Source organism: Halichoerus grypus, chromosome 1 (genome assembly GCF_964656455.1).
Source record: "Halichoerus grypus chromosome 1, mHalGry1.hap1.1, whole genome shotgun sequence".
Taxonomy (NCBI): domain Eukaryota; kingdom Metazoa; phylum Chordata; class Mammalia; order Carnivora; family Phocidae; genus Halichoerus; species Halichoerus grypus.
Window position 1 is genome coordinate 91,789,038 of NC_135712.1, and position 27,329 is coordinate 91,816,366.

The 27,329-nt window shown below is 40.3% G+C and overlaps 1 protein-coding gene across 6 annotated transcripts in view; it reads right to left on the reverse strand.

Moving 5' to 3' along the window:
• The window catches only part of FNDC3B (fibronectin type III domain containing 3B), a 336,800-nt gene that overhangs the window by 263,842 nt on the left and 45,629 nt on the right, over positions 1-27,329 (reverse strand). For 5 of the 6 annotated variants that reach the window (XM_078069227.1, XM_036075642.2, XM_036075643.2 and 2 more), the window contains one exon: positions 164-302. In XM_078069227.1, coding sequence (XP_077925353.1) covers positions 164-274 — 111 coding nt within the window. In that variant the 5' untranslated portion in view covers positions 275-302. Of the gene's footprint in view, positions 1-163; positions 303-3,267; positions 3,287-27,329 lie in introns of those variants that run through there. The other variant, XM_036075644.2, reaches the window with a different exon arrangement.

Consider the following 27,329-nt stretch of genomic DNA (forward strand, 5'->3'; position numbering starts at 1 on the left):
ATATTTTTAAAAAATCATATAGCAGTCCTACAGCACAAACACTTACCTCTAGCACTATGAATGTTCACAATCACAGATCTTTGAATCTCAAACTAGAACAATGACCGGGTAAATGGTTTCCACTTAAACAGTTTGACTTAAATGTCCCTCTTACCACACCAACCTGCTGAGCTGCATCCCCATTCACCAAGTGGGGCATCATGGCTACCTCTCCGTTCAGCAATGGCGGTAGTTCCAGAGGGATTTGGTCGGTCATCATCATTGTGACGTACATTCATGGAGAACTGCCCTCAACTGGCTTCCTGCAAAAGAACCACCATTTTTTAAAAAGGACCCAGGACCCCAAACAGTCACCAATAACAACATCAGCAATTTAAGTGCACCATCATGCAATCAGCTGAAAATCAAATTATTTTAATCCTACGTTACTGTGCCAGGCCCCAAGGAGAGGTAAAGCCAAAGCAAGGAAATGGCTTGAACTAGGAGACCACTGACTTGAGTCTCCAAGCAGCCATGTAAACATAACCTCCCAGACCTAGACTTTGTCATTTAAATTTTTCTAAATACATGAATAATAGTAACTACCCTCCTCCAGGGATCTTTCTGGGGCTAAAACGAGACAGTACTGTAAGAAGGTCAAGTGTCAAACAAAAACTGGTGGTATCATTATCTTTAATTACAGAAAATAAGGCCAAAGAGGATGACCTATAAAAACAGGTGTTCCCTTTCGTTAGGATCAAAATACTGTTCATAAGCAGTTAATCCAAGTAAGTTAACAGAGGTTATACTGCAATTGTTGCAATTTCTGACCCTGCCACTAATTTGGTAATTAATCATGTTCTAATTATCTCTCTCTCGTCATTTCCTTGAATTGACTTTAACCTGCTGTGCATTTATGTCCTTATCACTGTGCAGATCTTGAACTTCCCTCTCAGACAGAACCCATGGCACCTTGTGCAGAGTAGGGCTGAAAGGCAGACCACCTTGCTTCCACAGAATAAATGATTTTCATACAACTATTCAAGACAGCACAAAGCCCACTGTCATTCCAAAATGGTACTTGCTACCAAAAACAAGCTTTCCAATTCAACAGTGGGAAAGTAACAACAAATTCCTATTTAAATTGTAACTTGTTCTTTAAGAAGCATTTACATATCCTTCACTTATGCTTAAAAATTTATGGCACATAAAGTTTAATATCATGGGCAAAGAAGACAAAACAAACACACATTTTCAATCCATTCAGAAACAAACGGACATATACATTTATCACTCATAATGACATCCCCCCAAATATCAAGTCAAGGATATCTGATCCCCAATTGGGAATCCCAATATCCAAATCAGGCAAAACAGTGGGACAAATCCTTTAATGATGGTCTCAAATTTGTCTCAGGTGTGACAGAAATAAAATATTTTTCTCATTCTTAACCCCCTCCATTCTGAACATTAAATTTATTTCCCTCTCCCGCAAGCCCACCCAAAAGAAACTCCTTCCCTGGAAGTATCAAATGATGCATAAAAGCCACCCAAGAGACTGTAAACTTCTTTTATTTTAAAAAGGTAAAATTTTACACTGTTCATTATAACCCCATTTGGAGAAACTAATTATTTTAAGCACCAAACAACGAAGTCTTGTCCCAACTAGGGAAGCACATTCTATAATAACAGGTCCTATAATTCAGTGTTAATAGTACCATCATGCTGTTTTATGAGGCAATTACTCAGTTCCTAAGCAAATAAAAGTACAAAACCCAAAGCCCAACAGTTTATCCTGATGAAGGAAACAGATTTTTGCACAGTAAAATTAACTAAGATAATTCCATTGACACTATCATGACATCACTGTTTGATTGAGTAGGTCAAATGAGGGAGAACCGATGTCCATTTCAATTTTATTTCTAATATACTTAATCCTCCTAGTGGATGAGGAAAGGACAGCTACTCTCCCCAGGCTGCTGATATTACACAGGCTTGTTTTTAAGTGGAATGTTTTATTTCACGTTTCTTCCAAATTGCAGGTCAGATAAACAGGGCAGTAATTTACATCAGGGGTCTGAGTATAAAGCCTCTGGGATGAGCAGCACTCTCTTCCAGCTGAAGAGTTCCAAGGCACTCTGCTGGTGAGGCTGTGGTGCAGACTGCAGTGCACATTATGGCTCTGTCTTCTCTCCCTTCCCTGCGAAAGCAGTGAGGGACCAAAGCCCTTTGCCACATGGGCAGTCCCAGCTGTCATCTCAGAGACAAGCCCAAGGATGGAACCTGCTTCTCTTTTCTCACCCCAAGAGGCAGCAGGAGCAAACCGACTTCAGGGCTTGCCCCTAGGTCCCTTCGGCCTCTAGGTCCTTCCATGAGGCCAGAGAAGAGTAAATAATGAATGGGGGCGGGAGGGATGCGCACAGGACTGAGGTCCTTAGGACCTGCTCTGGGCTGTAGCTCCTTATGCTCCATATGGTCCAACCCAGCTGCCTGATTTTTCAGTATTGGGGTTTGAGACTCAAATCCAATTAACCAGTGCTATTTTATTCCTATTTCTCACAGTCTCCTGGGGATAACTGCAGGTACTGGGTAGCAGGAGATATTTGTAATCTGAAACCAAATTCAGGCATTTCTGGTCCCGTCCCTAATACCAAAGAATATCTCAATGCCAACACTGTATCTAACAGTGACAATTCCAATTTAAGAAAACTTCTGGTTGGTGCCCAGTTAAACAATGGCACTTGCTATTAACAGAACAGTCTGAAGCACAAATGCCAGGTCCATAAACTCCAGGCTCTGCAACTGTGGGATAAGGGGACAGACCTAAGGCCTACAAAGGTCCTATAGATGTAGGATGGGAGAGCAGGGGACCCATACAGAGTTACAAAAATACCCAAAGAAACCAAGTCCACTGGCACAAGGAGATAATTATAATTGTATTTGCTTTTGAAAACTGTACAGGCAACTTTGGGTAATGCAGCTATTCTATAAAGAAAAAAGATGCCTGAATCCTTTTTTTTCTCCCCCCTACTACAATAGACTATCTACCTCAGAGATGTATAGTGGCTTTTGCAGATTTTTGGGAGGGGAGCCGGGAAGGGAAGACAGACGGAACCGTACTTAAAAGAAAGTCAACTATGTGACAATCACTCAGACAGCAATCAGTGAGAATTTATAAACATCACACACTCCTAATGTCTAAACTCAACCACACTGTTAATCATGGAGGAAACTGAAGAATGAATAAAGTGAATAAAAGCCACTGTGAACCCTAGCACAGAGCCTCACCTCTCCATAACCGAAGCTGTTGATCCTCTGGTCCTTAGGCCACTGGCCTGCTAAAATCCAAGCCCTGTTTTCTAATCCCGAAGAGTTTTATCAGAAGTAAACCAGACTTTATCCCAAGTTTCAGGTAAAAGATTCATCTAGATGGGGTGGTACATGCAGCCAGCAATATTTAAATTCCCCTTTCTAGGCTCTATGCCCATACATAGAATAGTTTCATTTGCCTGGAATGCAAAAGATATAATGAAAAAAGTAAGTACATTATCTGTAAGCAAGATAATGCCCAGCTATTTAGCAAGGCAAATGCCAGCCAAGTTGTCCCTTAAAATGATCATGGAATACAATTTAGCGTCACAGATGAAGCAATAAATGTGGAAGACATTATCCAAACAGTTAACTTTAAGGAACAAAACTTACTTTATTTGTAATGACTGTGGATAGAAAGGGCACATCTCCCTCATTATAGGGCATGCTGGCCATAACTTAATCTTTTTCTTAGGGATGTGGGGTCATTGTTCCCAACAATCCTGTGTTCAGTCACAAGGTGATGTGTTAAGGACTTACTGAAGCATTCTGACCTTACATATGCGGAGAAATTCACCCCTTCTTTGAGATCTTATATGTAATTGTTGGTTTTTCCCTATTTCTCTTTAGGCAATACTGCAAACCACACCCCCCTCGCATTTCAGGACCATATCCTAAATTTGCTGTCTTACATCTTCCTTGGGCTAAGAAGCCAGATTGCTAGTCATGTACACACACAGAAGAGGAACGGTCCCTGCGGGGTCACTGAAGCTCCCTTATGTGCCTTCAACCATCTTCCTTGATCACTTGCTGATTATCAGCTCTAAGAAAAGCTGAGTGGCCAGATGGGTAACCTCCAGAAAACTGAGCTCTGACTGTTTTTTGTTATAGTCAGAAAGTCTCAGGAGAAACCACCCTGACAAAACACTTATTTTCCTGGTCTGGGTTCCTTCTCCCCTAGACAGATGTGTATCTGAGCTGGCCAAATGGGTACCAGACCTCAGGTATTTTATTCAAGGCTGTGCCACATTCACATTGTCCCCCTTGCAAGGACCCCATTCTTTAGACCACTACCCTTCACACATGAAGAATAAAAATGTGCTGCAAAACTAATACGGATTAAAAAATGGAAAAAAGATGACCCTTGCTACAACGCTTTTTTCTAATCCTCTGAATTTTTTTTTTCCTTCACAGAGCTCCAAGGTTTCGCTCCTTTTCTTCATTGTTCTTACCCATACTTCCATTTCAAAGAATTTGGTAACAACCACAGGCCTTCACCACCTCTCCCCCTAACCACACATCCTAACACTAAAACCACAAGTGCTTCATGCCCAGCCCGTTGTAGTCTTTTGACTGACAGGGGAGGGATGCCACGTGAGCACTTGTGGTTACTCCCCCTCTCCTATGACAGCCGGTCATTCGCCACTTTCATTACCTGCTAGCAAGGCCCAGAATTGAGGGAAGAAGCCCCTCCCCAGCTAAGGGCAGGGGTCGGGGCTGGGCAATCTGAGAAACAAAAGTAACAAATCGTCACTGTTACTTAAGACATTTAACTCCGTCCAAATATGCCCCAAAGCTTTTAAAGAACACCTTACTTTAAAAGAATATTACAAAAGGTCTTCAGTTTTTACATTACTCTAGGCAACTGGCTTATTACTTTTTCCTCTTATGTTGCTTCCCCCACTCTAAAGTCTAAAAAGGTTTTCCATGGTATTTTGGCCCCAGCCTATACCAAGAAACATACTGGCCAAATTCATGAAAAACCTGATTCTGAGGAGAGAACCAGAGATCCATTTCCAAAGGCCAGAGAAAGCAATAATATACTAGGAAGCTTTTCTGACTTGAAAAAACCAAAGCCCTAATCACTGCTGGGAGAGTTCTAAGTTGGTGGACCTGGCCTTCAAAGTAGTAACAAAATGTCCTGGTCCCTCACTCCGTGGGCCAATGACCCAAATTTCCTTACATTAATTCAAGATGTGAATCAGCAGTACAGTACCCAAATTAGTTTCAGATGACAAGAGAAAAAGAAACGTAACAACACCAAAAGGAACAAAGTATAACCATCAGAACGGAAGGAGCCAGCCCAGCTGCAGGAAAAGGGGGGGATAAGTTAAGTCGGGCAGAGGCACCGGCTCCCAAGCTCATTCACCCACCCTCTAATGTGGCTTTGGACTGACTTCTAGACCATCCCAGGGAAGTGTCTAAATAAGCAGATGCAGTAAAGGAACCAATAAGAAGACTGTACACCATCAGTGTTAACTTTCTGCTTCCATTCTGCAATTTAAAATGCACTTTCAGAAACCAAATGGGTTCCCTGATGAAAGGGAAATTGATGGAAACCCATCAATTACAGGAACCTCTTATAAAGCAATTGGGCAAATAAATCCTCTAATAAATATTAATAAATAATCTTCAAAATTCATACCACTAAAGATAACTGTGATTCCATAAAGTTTGATCTTTTCCAATAAAACACAGAGTAACCAATCACATGCACATAATCTAAACAGCATGTAAACACTGGCTTGCAACATGTTTGTTCTACAGCCTGAGAAAAATACCATCATGGGCACAGTGGTAAATCAAAGCCTGAGGGGCGCGTGGGTGGCTCAGTCAGTTAAGCGGCTGCCTTGGGCTCAGGTCATGATCCCAGGGTCCTGGGATCGAGCCCCGCATCGGGCTCCCCGCTCCGTGGGAAGCCTGCTTCTCCCTCTCCCACTCCCCCTGCTTGTGTTCCCTCTCTCGCTGTGTCTCTGTCAAATAAATAAATAAAATCTTTAAAAAAATAAAATAAAATAAAATAAAGTACCAGTTGACTTCTAATAGTGAGAATCTATGGCAGGCCTGGTTTCAGAAAATTGTCATAAACATACCAGAGAAATGTTCTAGCGATTTATGTAACAGTAATAAGAAAAAAAACTTTTTTCCTGTTGCAAAGACAAAACAAGAACAACAAAACAGAACAAAAGAGCAGTAGTCAAAAAAGATAACAGGACAAACTTCTCAATCACAGAAGCCAGGGATTTTGCTTTGCTGGGTTGTGTTTGGGGCAAAGGGGTTTGAGAGGTTACTAAGAAATTACTGTATTCTCTTTTAAAACAATGTAACTATCAGGCAGCTAATGCTGTATGAGTGAGTACAAGTTTCTAAATGGCTTCCAATATAAAACCTAAGTCTAATAAAAATTTATAAAAATTTATTATGACAAATGTTTGTGCAGCTGACTTACACTTGTTTGTGCCATGGCTGTAGTAACAAATAAAAACACAGAAAAGGCAAATTTTGACGGAGAATCATAGAGCATAGAAAAAAAAAAGAAACAACTAGGTTCATGAACCTCCTCTCATACCCACGGCTTTATGCATGTATGCCATCAGTCACAAAGACTAACAATTCCTCATGTGTGGTCTCCCTTTGTAAGCTTTATTAGCAAGATTTAGAAAGACAAAGAGGGAGGGGAAGAGAGCTGGAGAAATGAGGGGAGGGAAGGAAACAAAGTTAGCTGTACACATTCCTACAACTAACGTGATGTCACAGTACCCTTTGCTATTTTATTTTCCTCATCAGAAAAAAACTTTCCTTACTGCTCCGCGCTGGTTTTAAAAGGTAAACCCCTTGACTGGTATTTCAAGACCTAGAAACTCTGAAAATGGTGGTCATTTCTTGCCTTCTGAGCAAGACTAGAAATAGCTTTCTAATAACTATGGAAACGACAAGAGCAACAATAGGGGAAAGAAAGGATTCAAACAAAACAAACACTATACAATCATCTTTACCTCCGAAATGGAGAAAAAACTGCTCATCAACCAACACACATCTGTTTTTGCCACTTCCCTGTGACTACAAGAGCAGAGCTTTGCTTTCCCTTTCCCAGCAACATGAAACCAGTGCCCCCCCCCCCCCCCCCGCCTGGCTCTGCCCATGCAGATTAGCATGTGGCCATTTATGAACCTGGACACAAGAAAGCTGGAGTGGTCCCGAGGGCTTTTTCTTGCACTCACCTCTCCCGTACTCTGTGGGCTGGGACGGTACTTGGGTACAGGCAAACATTCCCCTTTGCTTTTTAATAAATCAAATTAGATTGTGGGTGGGGGAGAGAGGATATGGAGAGGGACTAAGGATTTTTATCAGAAATTTTCACAAGCCCTCCGCAATCAAGAGTTCAAAGGACCAGTGTGTTATGGTAAATAGCCTATAGTAGAGCGACCCCAAGATTGGGTATTGCAGAATCTGAGTTCTAATCCAGGGTTTGCCCATTTACTCTGAACATCATTTCTTCTTTTATAAAATGACAAAAAGTTATAGATTAGCCTTTAAGGTTCCTTTCTGGTCTTAACAGACCATGTGTCAAACACCGCTGCTGACTTAATACAGATTAAACTCAAGCTAGGAGAGGTTTACGCCAAACTCTGAAAACCTAGAGTTACTCTTACTCGTAAAAGTAGAACCTGAGCCTTATGCATAAAAGAGAGGAAGAATCTAAGTAAGATGTTGGAAAAAGAATGTATTGAGCAAATAGTGATGGTAATCACTGTGTTTTTATGCCAATGAAATCTAATTTTACAGCTGAGTTCCACACAGCTGTGGAAGAAAGACTCTTGCCATGGCTTGCCACTTGAATGAAAGAAGGAGTGGTGATAACTGTTCATGCAGAAAAACCTCTTGAGACATGAGCAGTACCTGGAGGTATGCACCCAGCTGGTTGGTTGAGGCACAAATTGTCTGGAATTTGTCTTCTTGTCTGATATGGGTTCATTAGCGAAGTTTAATCACAGTTGTCTAAAAAAGTTCTCAACCTTAAAAACACCCTTGCCTTTTGCCTCCAATTATAAACACAGGATATTTAGGTGCAGTGTTTAAATCCACAAAGAAATCTTGTGAAATCAAGTTTAGATGAAAAACACCACCACCACCACCACCACCACCACCCTGGATTAAAATAAATAATGGTTTATGCAACAAGTAAAAAAGAATTGTCCACGGTGATCTGGGGAACAAGGAGGGGTGCCAAGTAATCTAATGTATATATAGGTCCTGCCTTCAAGAAAACTTAGATGCTTTTGTGGTGTGCTTTTAATTTGCCTCTGCTTAAACGGCAAGACACAGCCATGTCTGAACTCAAAATTACTATACAGAAGGCACTGTTTTCAGTGGGGGGAGGAGTCTATACATCTAAGGATTATATGTAAACATTATAGTAATCTGAGGCTACTTTTATAATTCTCCAGAAATATTGCCTCCATGGCACCCCCCTCCCAAGATACCCCAAATCTTTAAGGAAACCTAAAACCTGAAGGGAAAAAAAAAATTACGTCACTGTATATTTACAAACTCTGGACCTGAGATCCACGTCCATGCCTAAGTAACAACTCGGTTCTGCAAATATTAACTAAAAGGAAAGGGGGCCCCATCTACCAAAAAAGTTTACCAAATGTTTGTTTGCTTTGTTCATTGTTTCTAAATGATGTTTAAAGACGTTTACAGGGGTAATTATAGACATTTCTATTAGAACACCTTGACCCCAGCTACACTCAGCACAATAAATGTGACATCCCAAGGATGACAGTCTAGCACCTACAAGGAAACATTCCGAAGCTATGAGCACTCATCTGTACATATATCCAAGCTAACTGTCCCGCAGACTTTATCCATGGATGAGAATAACTGAAAATACGTATTTTCAATGACATCTGGACTTGTGTGGCTGTTTCTTTAGATCCTTTTCTGTAGGACATTGAAGAAAAGTCTGGAAAACTCCAGTCCAAGAATGGAAAGGTCGTTTCTCAAGCCCCCTCCAGTTTGAGGCCTTGCCACCCCTGCCCCCATCTTCTTCCCAGCTGCAGGAGAAGGTAGGAAGAGATGAGCGGGAAGTCAGAAGACACGTACTCCTTCCCAGAACCAGAATCTCACCCCTCACCCAGCCCTCGGGCACGGCCATCTGCCCGGAACCCCCACAGCGCTGTGTGTGCTCTGGGGTGCCAAGTATTCCTGCACAGGCTCTCCGTGTCTCCGTCTCTTCATCTGTAGTAAGGGCTCCTTAACACAACTTCTAGATTCCCCTTTAAAAGAACCCAATACGTACTATTACTGTTTTTAGATTCGTATCATGAATTAAAGTCCCTTTTGTACAACCACTGAGTACCAAGCAGCCACGCCTAACACCCTTTATTTGGGGGGAAATGTGTGTTATAAGCACCGACTGACTGACTGCTTCTGGAAGAGTGAGAAGAGCTCTGAAGCTCTTCCTTCAGCCGGGTGGGGCAAAGGCACTGGGTGAAGCACCTGCACACTAATGCCCATCCAGCCTCACGCCGTTCACCCGACGTAGGCAGCGTTCCCCTTTTACAGCTGAACGCACCATCGAGTCATCGGCCCAAGGAGACTCAAACAGAAAGTGACCGTAAGGAGTCCTTGCTCTCTTAGCCAGCTGATGATGACATTCAAGAGTCTCACAACCAACACAAAAGTGGAAACGCTGACAAAGAATTCATAGGTCAGTGATTTTAAAAATTCAATAAAACATGATCATGTACATCACTGTTGAGTCGCTGTTGTGCACCTGCAACTAATAGGCTACTGTGTGTCAACTCTCTCTTCCCCCCCTTTTTTTTAAAATTGAACAAGCACATGATACAAAATTCAAAAACTAACTTTCAAAGAAACCTGATAGAAGTACATTTCTCTCCTACCCAGGCCACTGCTCCCCTACACAATGGCAACTCCGAGTTTTTCGTGTACCCTTACCCAGGTGCAGGTTTAACAATTTTTAGGACCTTTTTAAAGTAGCTTAAGAAAGGTTAAGCTAATTGTATCATCATGTAGTCTGGACGGTTAGAAATTAACCTGGGAGGAAAATAAACCCTGCATAAACCAGATTTTAAACTCCCAAAGGGATATCCTCCACGGGGATTTTTAAGGAGAGGTACCATGACTAAATACAAAAGCAAAATTACTTCACAAAGGAAAAACGCAGCTTAGCGAGTTATTGGGGAGGCTGCTAGAACAAGGCCTTTGCTACCAAGGGTTTCAAGATTGTATTATTTTCGATTATCTCAAAAGGACTTAGTTGAAAGATACCTTCTAAAATAGCATCAAACCAAAGGACCAGAACAAAAATTATTATCCATTGTTGGAACAAATATTTATTGAGTGCCCACTATATGCCAGGCACTGAACTAGAATCCTCGGATTCTAGAAATACAGGCATGGGGTTAAACAGCATTACAGTGAAACGTTATACTCAGTAACGAAAACGAAATCCACACTGGACACTTCTGATGAAACAACACAAAGCCAGCAGACCTCGGTGCTCTATGCAACCTTTCATCTGAGATAAGCTCCAGGGTCTAAATTTGGTTTCCCAGCTGTGGCCTCTTTTCTAGTCTTAAGTGTTCCAGAAGATGAATTTGTCTTCAAAACATGCCCCCTACACCTCAATCTTCATTTCTGATCAGTCAGGAGGATACTAAAATTATTGCTTTCATCAGCTCATAGAGAATTCAACCAGTTTATTTTACAAACTCAGTTTTGTTTACTCATATAGATGTCATCTAACATCCGTTATAAGGAAAACAATCTGCACCCTTAAGATCATTGATGTTTTGTCTGATTTATACTTAAATATGTATTTCAAAGATTTCTGACATTTCATTACTAACTGTGGACGTTGGTTCAAATATATACATATATTTTTAAATATGATTCTTTTCTCCACCTCTGTGGGGAAGGGAGTGGGTGTCAATGAGTGAACATATATGATACACTGAAAATCAGTTTATAAGCATGGTGTTATTGCTTGAAGAATCACTACAGTTGATGACATTCTCATAAGCAGCTTTGTATTTCACTTAATGTGACTGAACACAAAGCAAACACCAGGTGTTTCTTAGAGCTTATAATGTACTGAAACAGAGAATTCACATGAAATGACAAAACTTGCAAAGAAACAAATTAGCAGGTGCAAAGGCTCCTATTAGAGAACATTTACTTACTATCTCAGATTAGCCCATTACTATAAAATTTTAATGAGATAATGTATGAAAACCACATTATTAAATCATCCTAACATTTTTTAAACTATAAAAATGTGGAATTCTTTAGAAAAAAAATTTTCTTCTTTTCAAGAAAAGAAAAAAAAACCTGTCACATACCACAGAGCATTAAGGAGGCTGGTTTTAATAGTTGAAAATAATGACTGGTGTATACACACGGTTTATGTGCAAATGGATGAATCTAAATGCTTGAATGTACGGTGCTTGCCTACATTCTAAACACTCCCTGTCAATAATGAGGACATCATTAATTATACTAATATAATTTGTTAAGAAAATGTGAGGGGCTGCATTCATTTATTTAATGAATACGTATCTAGGTTCTGCTCCGTGCAAGATACCTTTATGCTGAAATCATACAAATTCTAAATCTGAATCTGTTGTTAACGGACTTCAAAATTTTTCCAACAAAATAATTTTAAATTTCAACTCTGACACAAAACCCGTGTTCTCCAATTTTCATACTTCCCCATATGAGAATGCATGAAAGACACACCAGAAAATGTTTCCATTAATGTGACTGAAGAACTCAGAAGCACGGAGAATGAAAAAGACAACATTTTAGGGTTATTAATAGTTATGACTTCACGAACCTCACAAAAGGGTCTTAGGAATGCCCAAGGGTCCCCCGACACCACACTTTGAGAACCAATGAACCAAACTAAGTTGCTTAAAGAAGAAAAATTTAAATTCACTCTCTCGTAGACAAAGATTGCAGTCCCTATTTTATATTCTGTACATCCACAATCCACCTGACAAAATCTGAACAAAAAAACATATTAATGCAAATGAAAAGCTCTCCAAATTCTATCATGGATTTTTCTCTCCAGGACTTTATGTTTCACTCTTTAAAGCACTTTGGTGAAACAAATTCATTTGGTAAGATCTCGAAGGAAGTAGGAGCAGTAGGCTGGAGGGATAAGAAAATGGATGTTGAGGGCCAGGTCCTCCCCCGCGGGGAGGGTCAGCAAAACTAGAGTTCAGGAACAGGGTGGGACCTGACTCCAATAAATCCAGGCCCACTAGATGGGACTCCCATTCAACATCTATGGTCAGACTCATGCCCTGCATTCAAAGCAAGTGATCAACTGGCACCACAATCATAGTGGAGGTGATGGAGTTGCCCAGGTCATGCATCCATGCCAGCATGCCAGCTTAGTTCACTGACAGGCTGGTCTGCTTCACAGGGAGGCTGGAGAGATATATCCTACTGGAAAAATGTTTATTCTTTCATATGGAGAAGGAAAATCTGGGACCACTGAGTTGATGGAGCACCTTGAAGAAATCTCTGGAACTGTGGAAGTAGTTGAAGAATAATGGCCAAGGCAACCATTATGGGTGCGTCTTAAGTCCAGTTTAAAGAAGATAACCATCCTTGTGATCTTGGACTTTACAATGGAGCTGTGAAAATTACCCATGAGTTCCCTCAGTTTTCCTTTGGGGCTTGTGCAATAATGATTGATCTTGATACATTTTTTATGACTGCAAATGAGCTACACTGAAGACTGTTACAGGAGGCCCCTGATATTTGAGGGAGCGATTTCTGTGATTTTTAATATTTAATCTGTTCCCTTTTTAATTTCATTTACCTAACATTATAGATTGCAATAACCCACTTTTGATGGAACCTGTATATTCACAGTTCTCACCTAAGTCCTCATCAAAAATCACTTCTCTAGTATATGGTCAGGTAAGATGCAAGAACAAAGCAGCTGCCTTGAGTTTAGTTTTGTTTTATTAATAAAAGTTTAAATGGTTAAAAAAAAAAAATCAAGTCCAAGGAATAAAGACACAAAAAATTTATGTTGCCGTTCCCAAGTAAGAATCGTACCTACTCTGATCTCTAGACCTTCACTTACTGCTCAATGAGCCCACTCAAAACCCAGAGACAACTTGATCTAGTATTTTCTAGGGTCACTAACTTATTTTCTTTTGCCATTGCCTATTACGTCTTTCATCAAAGAATCCAAAAAAAGTTTTCTGTGGCCTAAGTAGAACTCTTAAAACAAGAAACTCAAGTTTCAAATATAGACAAGTCAGCAAGACAGTGAATTCCTCTCCTAGAGCAACAAATTAGCAAAATTAAAATATGGCACAGCTAACTGATTTGCATTCAACAAACAATACCAGATTAGAGACTTCCCTTTTATTTTTAAAAATAGATTTAACAGGCATATTAATTTTCCACTGGCCACTATAAATAAATGGAACTCCAAAATATCTTTCTTTGCAAGGGCCTTCTGGCCAGTCACTGGTAGCCTGACCCCATGTGGAATGTGTATTTACATTGCCGAGAGGAGGCATTGTGTGCTGGTGGGAAACCACTTCTCACCGACCTCCCATTCAACGGAGGGCTCCACAATAGGTACTCATACAGGAAGCAGGCCTTGCTAAGAGCACCTCTGGTTGTTCCAAAGAGAACTTGTCCAAGGCAGCAGGTCGGTGAGCCACTGTAAATGCCATGTTCACAGGCCCTGACTGCTTACACTTCAGGGTCAACAAAGCTAGTGGCTGGCCACAACCGCTGCCCTGAGTTCTTTGAAACTGTCACAAATTCCATTTCATTTTTCTAGCTAATCTCTCAGGACATCGCTTTGTTTAATATATATATATATATATATAGCCGTAACATTTTTTTCTCAAATACACTGTAAAATACTCCAAGAATCTACTGCTTTTCAAAGTCCTATGAAGTGTTTGTACTGAATATGCAATATAAAATATCAAAACTTCAAAAATTGCTTCATTATCTCCGCTTAAAATTATGCTTCCTTAAATACTGACCTTTTTTTTTTTTTTTTAACTGCAAAGGAAAAAATAATTATTTAATGCCTCACAGAAAAGCACGCATGGTCAACATCTCATCAGTAACGGCTTCTGTACACATACGTGAGGGAATAATGGTGACCACTTATATATGCCATCAAATCCACCAAATGGCTGAAAAATACAGTTTATAGGTTTTGTCAATTCAATACTAAACTACTGAACTACTGCTAACGCTCTTTCCTCCCTACTTAAGTGTGTAAAAAACACAACCTGGTTCTTTCAAAAATGTGTTCATTAAATTCTCAATGCCCCAGTTTCTCAACCTAAAAGAGAGGTAACAGCTGTTTCCTACAGTAATATTTTTAGACCATTAAATAATTTAATGATATTGGGCAAAGGGCAACTCTTCTGGATTGTTTTTCTCATTTCTCTAATTAAAGGACTGAACTCCGTGATCAGCATAATAATCTATCAGTTTGGGCCCAGCAACAAAGAATATCACAATTAACACATACCTGGATTCATTAGAAGTGTAATACTTAAGGAAGCCACCGGAAAAATAAAAGGTATCTGCACCCATGCCAACCATAAATAATACCACTTACTAGCCACAGGAAATCACTTTTACAAAACAGAAGTAAACCAGAAAACCCAGAGGAAATGCTAACAACACAGCGTTTAGTGAAATGTAGCTAGTCAGAACATATATGTAACATCTAACTGTTTAAAAAGACTGAAATGAAAGACTCAAACTGTTAACACTGGTTAACCCCAAATAATGAAATGATGAGTTCGGTATTTTAAAGTATCCTACAATGAGCAACTGTAATTTTTATAATGATAAAAGTTAACTTTTAGAAACATGGTATATTTCCATTTATTTTGCTCCATGTGATGGTTTACATTTTTGTAATGAAAATACTTTCAAACCACTGCCCAACACAAAGTGAAGACCTAAAGGATAAGGGTTTATCCAAGTCTGGCAGAACTGGTTCCCACCATTCAACCTTAACTGTGCGACACAACAATGGAAGAACATCTCCGGTTAAGTAACAGATTTGGTAACATTTACAAAACCAGCCCTCGGGTCATGCTTGCTGCTTAATCCCCAGATTAGGCATGCTCACCAGGACCAACCCAAACAGTTTTTTTTTGTTTTGTTTTTTTTTAAAGGGAGTAGGGAAAAGGCAGGTTCCCCAGCCTTACTTTTTTTAGATAACAAGCCCTCCAAAAAATCCTCTTCCAACTGCCAAAATAAATCAAACCTTCTGGGTGGAGAACTCTCTGTCAATCAAATGAGACTGAGCAAAGATAAACTAATAATAGAAATCTGTTACATACTTACTTAGCTGTGCTAACTATGCTAGTCCTTAACTAGCACAAAGGATTTCCAAAACCCTGGCTCTGAAAAGTACAGGGTGGAGTCAGAGAGCTCCCTCAGGGTTGGCAGGCCTCCTTCTTGGTGGAAAAGTAACTACCCAGTCCTATCTTTGTGGGTTCTCGCCACCGCACCCTCCCTCATGTGAAACCTTCTAAAAATATTTGTCCCATATTTTCATTCCCTCATCCCCATATATTATAACATATAACACATGTTCACTCTAGGATTCTGGAAATACAGAAAAGCAGGAAGAAAAGTTGATTCTTCATAATCCTATCACCAAGAAACCTCCACTGTTAAAATGGTGATGTTTCATTTCAGTTTTCTCTATCCACATGAAATTTATACAGAGGGCTGCAATCTACACAGTACAGAGCAATCTGCCTATTTTTTATTGGATACTTAATGATCATAACGATGACATTGACAACTTAAAAAATAAGCAAGAACTGGTTCCTAAAAACTCAACATTTTCAGAGATGGTAGCAAAATCCTCTTCTAGGGACCTTGGCAGAAAGATAGGGGAGGAGAAACATATTTAACCCATATGCCCAACATGCACCTAACCCAGTGCACGGCCAGACGTATAACTTCTTTCTAGAAGGTATCAGGTCATAATGACATAACACTCTCAGATTGTGTACAAGTATTTAACTAGAATCAGGAAGTGAATGATCCCCAAGAATTACTGTAAATTCAATTCGTTCCCATGTTTATATACATATAAGTTTCTAAAAAGTAGTTTTATTCTACCTCCTAAGAGCTGTAGGATGTTTTAAGTTAACTGTTCGTAACACTCCCTTCACAACTTTGACCCTACCCTCTCAGCAGAATGTATTTACCAGGAATCAAGGTCAATAGCACTATGCCCCGAAACACTTACCCTGAGCATCTAGGTGTAGTGATGCCAGGAAAATTATTAACAGAGACTCAAACTGGCAAACACTCTGATGTGACATAAAATATCTTAGTATTAAGTCTGAACACATGTATCACAGCATAGAAGAGTGAAAAATTGGAAACTATCTCATCCATACAACAGAAGACTAATTTTAAATCCTACAAATGGATCTGTTAACAAAGGAAGATGTTCACAACCCACTGTTTATAGGGAAATAACAACATAAGGGAATCACATGGTAAATAAAAGGTTTATGCCATGGTCTTATTTGTTCAAAACTAGGAATATGTTTATTTTTCACATAGAAAAAAAAAATCAAAGAATATACCCTCAACTGTTCACAGTGATTATGGTGAGAAGGTAGGATGAAGTTTTATCAACATGTTCTGATTTTTTTTTTTTTATGATGCTTTTGTTGGGGGGGGTTATATAGAGAACAAAGAGCATCTTAGGGGTTATCTCACTATATCTGTCAAAGAATCTAATGAAGAATGAGAAACGGATAATGGATATCTGGCCAATGATGATCTTATTATACAAAACACACCTCTATGACTTCCTGATCAGGGCCACTGGTTTTAAGAGGCCCATATTCTAAAGCTCTGCAATAGCTCACAGGTGTGGTTTCTTTCCCCTTCACTCTAGGCACAGCTGGGCAGACCAGCTTGATGCTCAGGACTGTGAACCTCCTAGAAGCTATTTTCGGTTTCCAGATAGATCAGAGAATTCTAAGTCGAAAACGGAACCTTGAAAAGTTCAGTTCTGACTCAGACTTGTACAATATCTAAACATCTCTAACAGACCAGAGGCTTGAAAGTATCACAACCCAATTTTTTTTTTTTTATTACACTATATCCTTCAGTTAGTGATCCCAGGATTTCCTCTCCCAGTCAGTAAAAATACAGTTCTTCGGAATAACAGGATGATAGGAATAGATAAGGTCAGAATTAGACAGAACTGTGTCTGAGTCAGTGAAAAACATAAATTGTTGATTATTTTTAAACCACCATTAAAAGGATTCTTCCTTTGTTGGAAGTAGGTTCTCCCTGACCCTTCCTTTCCATTACCACCACAAGCAATAGCACCCTCATTCAGGAATTAAATCACTTCTAGATTTCTGGAAACCTCTGAAACCAACTTACCCTGCCTACCTTCTCTCTGTAGCCCCCCTTCCATCCATTCTACCTGGCACATGAAGACCATGTAATTCATTTCTGGGACATCACTTGCACTAAGTCACTACTCGCTCAAAACCAGTGATTCTTCCAGCAGAGTCTGGAGAAGCACTCGTAGGAGATGTGGAATGAGCGACTTCATACTGTGGGAGAAGCTGATCCACAGCACTCACCGCTCAGATCAGTGCTTCTCCAAGTATGAAGCAGGAACTCTGTGACCAAATCAAGTGGGGCACTTGCTAAGGAATGTAGCTTCCTTACAAAGGTCTGCAGCAGCATTATTCATAAGTGCCAACCGAGCAGAAACCACCCAAACATCTGTCAACTTTAGAGTAAATAAAATGGAGTACAACCATACATTGGAATATTCTTTGGTGACAAAAAGAAATGAGGTACTGATACATGCTACAACATAAACCTTAAAAATAGTACTTGCCCAGGGGCTTGCCTATGGTTTTGCCATAGTTTGCTTCATCCAGATTACAATTCTCTGCTTCCCCCCCCAAAAAAAAACATTTTTGTGGGTTAAAAAAAAAAAAAATACACTACGTGAAAAAGGCCAGTCGCAAAAGGCCACATATATTATATGATTTCCTTTATACGAAATGTCCAGAAGAGGTGAACTTCTAGAGACAGAAAGTAGATTGGTGGCTGGCTGGGTGCGGGGGTGGAGTCGGGAGTGACAGCGAACTGGTTGGACAAGGTTTCTTTTAGAAGGTACAAAAATGTTCTGGAATCTGATAGTGGCGATGGTTGTATAATCCTGTGAATATGCTTTAGAATATTGAATTTTACATTTTAAATGAGTAAACGTTATGGTATGTGAATTATACCTCAATAAAACTGTTTAAAAATACAGATCCCTCAATTCCACCACAGAGCAGAATCTCTGGAGGGAGGCCTGGATATCTTGCCTCAGAACAAGGGCAGAGGATGCGCATTTTTACTAACCACCCAGAAAAGTCATAAAAGGCGGTGAAGTTAACATGGCCTTAGCTTTTTCCCCAACACCATATATATAGACTTTGTAGATTCCGCACCTCAAAAATGTGTCTCAGGCCTGATACAAGCACTCTAGTCACCCACCCCATATAAATGTATTTCCCACTCTGCCTGCACAACCGTCCCTTCTAACCTGTGACTCTCCAGGGAGCACACAACCACTGAACCTCTGCTCTTGTTATTACTCTCCTCCTCCTGGGAGATCCAACCATTCTGTCCAGGCCTTATCTGCTACTTAAAGCTACCTCAAAATTACTCCAGTTCACGATGACCTCTACTGAGAACCCTTTGGGCATTCATATCCTCAAGTGTGAAACAAGTGTGACTGACTACCAGACTTTCTTCCACATCTGATAGCTTGAGCATCTCTGAGGAGAGACTCCAGAAAAATTCCAGATGAGCAGACTTTCTTCCATTCAATTTCCTTGTTACATCCAAATAATGTGTCTTGTGCAACTTTTCCCCCCTACTTAATTTAATGCATGGATACGTTAAATAACTTGAGCCTTTTTTTTACAGGCTAGAGAAAGCATACCTGTTAAAGGGTCCTCAGGATACCAGGACAGGGTGTGGCATATGGAAAGCGCTCAGCTATGGGAGGAGTTCCTGGATACCTAAGAAGTCACTCCCGTAGCTGCAGGCTCTTCACAGACTTCCTGGGTTTGCTGAGGTATCCATACAGATCTTTTGTGTGGGGAGACCTCTAATTTCCGTACTGCTTCTGTCTCACATAGGGTATTTGCTGTTCTTCTTTTCCAACACTACCAACCAGTATCAAAAACACCTGTAACGTGTTGGTTTTTCTGCCAGTAATGATGGCTTGAAGACAGCATTTCAGAGAAAGTGGTTAAGGTTAGAGGTACACTCCACGGCACAAAATGAACAAAGATAGCTGGCCCATCTTGTGAGCAATCTGCAATCTTATTCTCTGAGGCAGGCTACGGACATTCATTACAGTCCTCTACCCGCCCCCCACCCCCATACAACGCAAGGCCACTAAAATGCCAGAGCGCTTGGGTAATATTACTGGAAGCAACACAGTTCTGAAAATTGCTCTTCAGTGACTACTCTTGTCAAGATGAATAAATACAAATTCCACGTGAAAATGTGTGTCAAAAGACACTGCCTACTACGAAAAGCCAACTTTCTGAAGAAGCTAATAACTTTTGAATCACATGTTATAGGTACAGATATGCATTCTTATATTTCCAGCAACTGTAGTGACAAAGTTAACTTTGTAAAGCTGAACTCCAAGATGCTCCAAAACAAATACACAGGGACACACACACATGCATACACACACACTCTCTCTCTCCCAGACTAGGAAATTACAGAGTGCTCGATATTACAATGCCCATTTCTAAATCTACAAAATAGGGGCGCCTGGGCGCCTGGGTGGCTCAGTCGGTTAAGCGACTGCCTTCGGCTCAGGTCATGATCCCGGAGTCCCTGGATCGAGTCCCACATCGGGCTCCCTGCTCAGCGAGGAGCCTGCTTCTCCCTCTGACCCTCCCCCCTCTCATGTACTCTCTCTCTCTCTCTCTCTCATTCTCGCTCTCTCAAATAAATAAATAAATCTTAAAAAAAAAAAAAAATAGGGGCGCCTGGGTGGCTCAGTTGGTTAAGTGTCTGCCTTTGGCTCAGGTCATGTTCCCAGGGTCCTGCTCAGCGGGGAGCCTGCTTCTCCCTCTCCCTCTGCCTGCCGCTCCCCATGCTTGTGCTCTATCTCGCTCTCTCTCTCCCTGTCAAATTAATAAAATATTTAGGGGCGCCTGGGTGGCTCAGTCATTAAGTGTCTGCCTTCGGCTCGGGTCATGATCCCAGGGTCCTGGGATCGAGACCCACATCGGGCTCCCAGCTCCGCAGGAAGCCTGCTTCTCCCCCTCCCACTCTCCCTGCTTGTGTTCCCTCTCTCGCTGTGTCTCTCTCTGTCAAACAAAATCTTAAAAAAAATAAATAAAATCTTTAAAAAGAATAAATAAATCTACAAAATATCTGACTTCTGTAATTTCTAATATTTTTCAGATGTTTGCAAATTAAGAGAAAATATCCATTTCTTCAGATTGGACTGTCTTTTATACATTTTAATATTATATAGAGTAAAACCTTGGTAATTCAAATTAATTGAGGAAAAGCCATCTAAATATATAAGAAGCAACTGCAACAGCAAATTCAAACGCAGCTAAACCTTTCAACAGCACTGCCAAGTGGAACCCCTACCTGCTCTACTTAACAGATAAGATACACTTGTACCTCTAACAGCTGCTACTTAAAACATATTTTCCCAAGTACTTCAGAAGTTGTATTCTATTCTACTCCTGCTCCCCAGTTCCCCAATCCCAGCCTAATTTTGCTAAATTATTTTTCAAACTCTTCATAGAGAATGAAGAGATGACTGGGATGAAAAAATGAAATTTGCCCACCTTATCTTCAGTACCCAGATCAAACAAGGTAAAGAATGATTTAGTTTTAGTTTTGTGAGCTGGACCCTAAGTAAGGGTATCAATTTATATTCATAACCTTATCCTGCCACACGAGAGAGCAAAGTGATGATAAATACTACCCCGGAGAATCAGGACACCTGGAGTATCCGGATTCTACCAAGAACTCTTTCTCTGCTCCTAGGCACAGACCCTTCTCCAGTCCCCTACCGTGTGTTTGGTGGGAGCCCTAGGGTTCTTCTCACGTGCCCATCCAATTAATTTGGTGCCTGCCTAGAGAACAGTGTTGAGAAAGATTCACTGCACCGGTTCAGTGGTAATGAGAGAAGGCTGCCAAGGCCCTGAGGTTAAGGGGGGGGCGGGGGGGGCGGTGCATGTCACATATTTGCTACCCACTGGTTAGAAAAAGCACCACAGACCCTCCCCACTTAGGTGTTCTCGGCAGATCAAGAACTGCGGGGGCAGAAAAGAGGAGGTACTTTTGGTGCGGGGCGAGAAGCAGCAATAAAGTCGCCCGTCTCCACCTCTAATTCCTTCAACATTTCAAAGACCATATTAATATCTGATCATTCAAAAGTGACTGACTTTTTAAAATGTTAAGCAACGTCTAATAATTAAGATTTCAGATTGGTGGGTGGGAAGATGGATGAAATAGGTCAGGGGATTAAGAGGTACAAACTTCCAATTACAAAATAAGTCGCAGAGATGAAAAGTACAGCATAGGGTATATAGTCAACAAGATTATAAAAACATTTGGTGACAGATGATGACCACACTTATCATGGTGAGCACTGAGTAATGTATAGAATAGTTGAATCATTATGTTGTACACCTAAACTAATATTAAACATTGTTAATTATACTTCAACAAAAAAGGTTTATAACTATAAAAAAAAAACAGATTTAGGATTAAACACACCCACTCAACTCATTTAACAAATCACAACCAGAGCACTCCTACAAATGAATGATATATGTGGAAATCATATGTGTGATTGGAGTCATAACAAGTTCAGTGGACAGATCTGGAAATTCATTCTGTCGGCTGTTCAAACACTTCCCGGGTATCTTACACACCTGGCACTGTGCAGACGCTGGAAATCCGGCTTTGCACACTTGGCTAACTATGTAACTGAGCTACATTCTCAGTAATAATGAATGGTGAGTGAGATTTTCAAACCTCCATGTGCTTGATCTTTCCAAGACAGCCTGATTGGAATCTTCTCTTTTTAGGGTTCCCAAATCCTCTGTCAAAGGTATTACAATATTGCTATGATTGAAATTACGATCTAAAATCATACTGCTGAAGGCTTAATAAAGCTGACATTCAACTTGCGGGTGGTGTATGTTGCCGGCTACCCCCTACCTTCAATCAACTGATGATGACTCAGGACTGACCGGCCCGTGGGAATCCTCCAAACATCTGCAGACAGCTGTACCACATCACACTGTTTCCAACACTCACGGAGGAAATTTCCTCACCCCTAATAAAGTCTGACCGTTTTTTTCCCCAGGGGTTAAGAAAATCCTGTGGTAAAACATCCTGCCCCAAATTCTTTATTATACTCCTAACAACATACATTCTAAAAGATGTTTTTGCATATTCTTGATTAATAAACTTCATTCAGAAATAAGAATAATAAATCATTTGTTCAGAGCTAATTTTTACTTTGCAAAGTCCTACAGAGATTAGTTACTCACTGTGAGTTTAAAAAACTCACAGCACTAAGGGGCGCCTGGCTGGCTCTGTCCATAGAACATGCAACTTTTGATCTCAGGGTACTGAGTTTGAGCCCCATGGTGGGTGTAGAGATTACTTAAAAATAAAAATCTTTAAAAAATAATAACTTAGGGGTGCCTGGGTGGCTCAGTCAGTTAAGAGTCTGCCTTCGGGTCAGGTCATGATCCCAGGGTCCTGGGATTGAGCCCCGCATCAGGCTCCCTGCTCAGTCAGCAGGGAGCCTACTTCTCCCTCTCCCTCTGCTGCTCCCTCTGCTTGTGCGCTCTCTCTCTCTCTCCCCGTCAAATAAGTAAATAAAATCTTAAAAAAATAAAAATTAAGTAACTCACAGCACACTGATAATACTATTTATTCAAAGCGAATTCCATGAAATTCAACACTAAGACAAATCACTTCTCTCCCAATCCCTACTCAGTCCATAAGAAAGCTTATTTCCCTATCACTTAAACCAGAACCCCGAATATTATTTGGCCATTGTCTATATATCTTAAAAGTCTAACTGCTGGATAAATGAGTAAAAATACTACTTTTTTTTATACCTTCTGTACAAGCTAATTGTTTTAAATATCACACATATCCTAAGAGAATGCTGTCAACACAAATAATAAGATCATACTTTTATTTTTTACAAAAAAAGATCAATTACATATCAAAATATACTTATGAAGATGCAGATCTGTGTAATTTGCTGTATGTAGATGATCTTCCCATTTTTTAAAGATTTCACAAGAAATTCTAGCACGGGACACATTGCCTGACACCTCCATGATATGAAGAACGGGATCTGGGTGGCAATCCGAAGATCTGGATTTAATTCAAGTTCTCTTACATATGCCAGCTGTGTGACCTGGGCTTCTCAGAGCCTACGTCTATCTGCAACATGGTGTGGCTGGACGAGGTCATCTCCCATTCCCTCCTAATTCTAAATTCTGTTTAGACAGCAGTCTGCCCAATTTCGGATAAGTCATAAGTAAAGGTCTACTTAGAAGAAATCTTCCCTAGAAAGTACTTTGTTTAGCCACATATCTTTAAAGAAAAATTACAATAGCTGTACAACACTCATTCGGGTCACACCTTGAATGACAAGCATTTTTAGGCTGCTGGCTTTTCCAGGAACAAGATGAGGCAAGCACTTCTCTGGTGCTCAGCTTCTCATTACTTACTCTGAAACTGAGTGGCTGGTTGATGAATGTTAAAAACTTCAAGATCTGAAGGCAGAAGTGGTAGATACTGGACTATCATTTCTTGCTATAGTGAACTGTGTCCTGAAGATCTCTGAATAAGGTCCGCCCTACAACTTCAAATTCTCCTGCAGCCTTCACGTCATGTAAGAAGGTCACAAATACAGAACCGTTTAAATCTTGTAGCCCCTGGCAAATACCAGATTCCAAATCATATTTTTGCATCAGCATTCACTTTTTTCTACCATGAGGGTTTGATTTCCCTTCTAGCATGTTACAACGTACACACATTTCGAAAATCCAACCTCAGCATTTAAAAATTTGCAATGAAATTTTTTTTAACTTTGTTTTTAAATCAGCCGCACCTTCAAGAGTATCTAATCCGTCCCTTATTTTTGAGAGGTCACACCACTGATTAATGGAAGGGTAAGGTTTCTTGCGCCTCTCCAATCACTTCAAATTTCTGAACATATTTTCTACTTAGGGTTTATAAAGGAAACTCAACCAACTTATAAGCTCTTTACCACACCACTCACACATACACCAACTCTTGCTTATCAAATTCCAAACTGTTCATTATCCTCCCGCCTTCCCCTCCCATCCCCGCCCCCCCCCCCCCCCCCGGCCCCCATCAGCCTCTATCTGCAAAGTCCCAAACCAGGGACTTCTCTGAGGCTCTCAGAGAAAACAAGTCTTACCTAAGTTAGTAATAGGAAAGAGCAACAGTGCAAGGAAAAGATGACCGCACCTAATAATGGTACTTTACAATACAGGTAAGTCATGTACCTTAACTAGAAGCACATTACCTAAAAAATAGGGAATCGATACAGATAGATTTGTTTTCTAAACAAGATGACTCTAAATTAGACTCTACGTTCCATCTGGATTCTACACTAAGTTTTAACCATGTCACTGCAAAATATTCCTGGGAGTAGCGTGGAAGAAAAGTAACTGCAAACCCAAGTAAAAGTGAGGGAAACAGATAAATCCATATGGAAACAGGAGCCAACTACATGTTGTATCAGTTTTCAATTTTTTTCCCCTAAATCCATCCAGGTGGGAATTTCCAAAATATATGACATGGAATATTCTGCTTCGTACTTATACATCTTATATGGAAAAACAATTCTATCAACCAAGCTTGAAACCTCTAGATGGAATAGCTAGAGGTTCTGTACTACCAGGCTTCCAAGAACTAATATGCACAGAGAATCTCAACAAGGTCAAACTTTTTTGAACACACAAACTTGTCTCAAAAGCTAGCATACACCAGATAATGCTCTTTGGGTAATACCGCTCTAGCTACCTAATTATTTTCAACTCTCCTAATGCCTAATGAACTTATGTGAAATCTCTATTTTATAGAGTCATGAAATGTTATTAGCACTTTACTTACATTGTTTCTTAGTCCAACTTTTAGGTAGAGTCAAAGAAAATTGGATCCGCTGGTTACCTCCATAATCAAGTAAGCAATTCAGAAGTCTAAAGGACGGACTGTACAATCTTCTTCACCCACATACTAAGAATCAGAATATAAGTCACATTCCCACATTAAACATGATTTGAAACTGTCTAGTTATTCAAATTTCCCCTAGGAATAGTATGCCATTTATTCTATTAAAAGGGATCCAAGGCTCAACTTACAAGTCCTCAAAACAAAAACAAATCTACAACATTCATTTTCCCTGAATGAAGTATCACTTTCCCCAAACAATAAAATGTTTTCTCCATCTTTTGCATTTCAGGCCACCACTACAAACAGAAAAACTGAATCTCTCTAGTGGACAGGAAATGCACAGATGGAGAACATATACCTTTAGGGCCCTTCTAATGCTGTACCTGAGCATTCAACGCGGCCGTGCACTTTCAACATCTGAACCAATTACGCATTAACAGTTCAACAAAGGAAGCATTTTTCCCCAGACTCACATTCCATGCTACCACTTCACAGTCAAAGCACTGAAGCTCATTCCTCTAAGTCTGAGCAGCTCGCTCTTCCCCCTTGCATACCATCCGCAATCACAGCTATAATCATAAAAAGGCTAGACCTAAAAGAGGTGGAGATCTTAGATAATCATTACATCAAGGGGCTGCGCTGTTCAGATGCCTACAGGAGCCAAGGAGGTAACGTCAATGACTAAAGTGGCCTACCTTTCCTTTTTCCCTCTTTTGGAAAACATGGCTAGAGAGAAAGATCTCTTTGTGGTTAGAAATTGAAGAATTAAAGAACGCACATGACGGCAAAAAAACTGACAGCTTCAGCTTCGGGAGTCAATGGAGAGTGGTGGGGACCACTACACACAGGAGCTCAGGGGTTCCTGGGTGGCTCAGTCGGTGAAGCGTGTCTGCTTTCAGATTCCGGGGGGGGGGGGGGGGCCTGCTTTTCCCTCACCCTCTGCCCCTCCCCCCCGCTCGTGCTCTCTCTCGCAAATAAAGTCTTTTAAAATAAACAAAAAACAAAAAAACCAGAGAACTCAGCTCAGCCCTTGCTACCATGCAGGAATGCAGGCTGATACTGCCAGGTTTTCGAGAAAAAAACAGAAATTTCATTTCATGTGAAATCTATTCATTTCTAAGTATTGCTTCCAAATTAAAAAACAAAACAAACAAACACACAGTGCAAGGCCAAAAAAAACAAAATCTGCAGGCTCCATCCTTCTGCCCAGTTTACAAATTCAATCTCATCAAATCAGAGGGAACAACCAATGTCACCTGGACATGTCCAATCAGAGATATCCAGCTTTGGGCTGGACACATAATCTAAGACATGTCTCATCAATTTACAGCACCATCTGCTATATGTATACCACCTGCTGATTCATTTAATCACCAATTTACTGAGCACCTACTGTGAGTTTGAAGCTGTTGCAGACATTGGAAATTCACCAACGCACGGGAGAAAAAAAAAACAAACAAAAACCCTTCTTCTGGAGTTTACATTCTTGAGGAAGGAAACAAGCAATGAACACAATACATAAGTTTTGTAGTGTGTAAGAAAGTGATACTGAATGTTTAAAAACAGAGCAAGGTAAGTGGAATTAAGAGTACTACATATTTAGTTGCATGTGGTACAAAGATTTTGCTGGGGCCAAAATGTTTTCTAAGCAGTTACAAAGCCTAACATGGCTGACCTCTAACTGGGCAAATCATTTTTGTATGCTACAGTTCCCTATCCCTCAAATAAAGATACTGTTACTCGGCCTACTTAACACCCCTTATTATAAGGCAATCTTCAGCTATTATTTGAGAAAACTGAACATATTATAATATTTTAGTGATAGAATAATACTGCCTCTTAAATCTTTCTAGGCATTCAGAAGATCTCTTAAATGGCCCCAGAGCTTATTAGATCCTATCCTTCAGATGCAACAAGTAGCCACTACAACTATTATTAACATT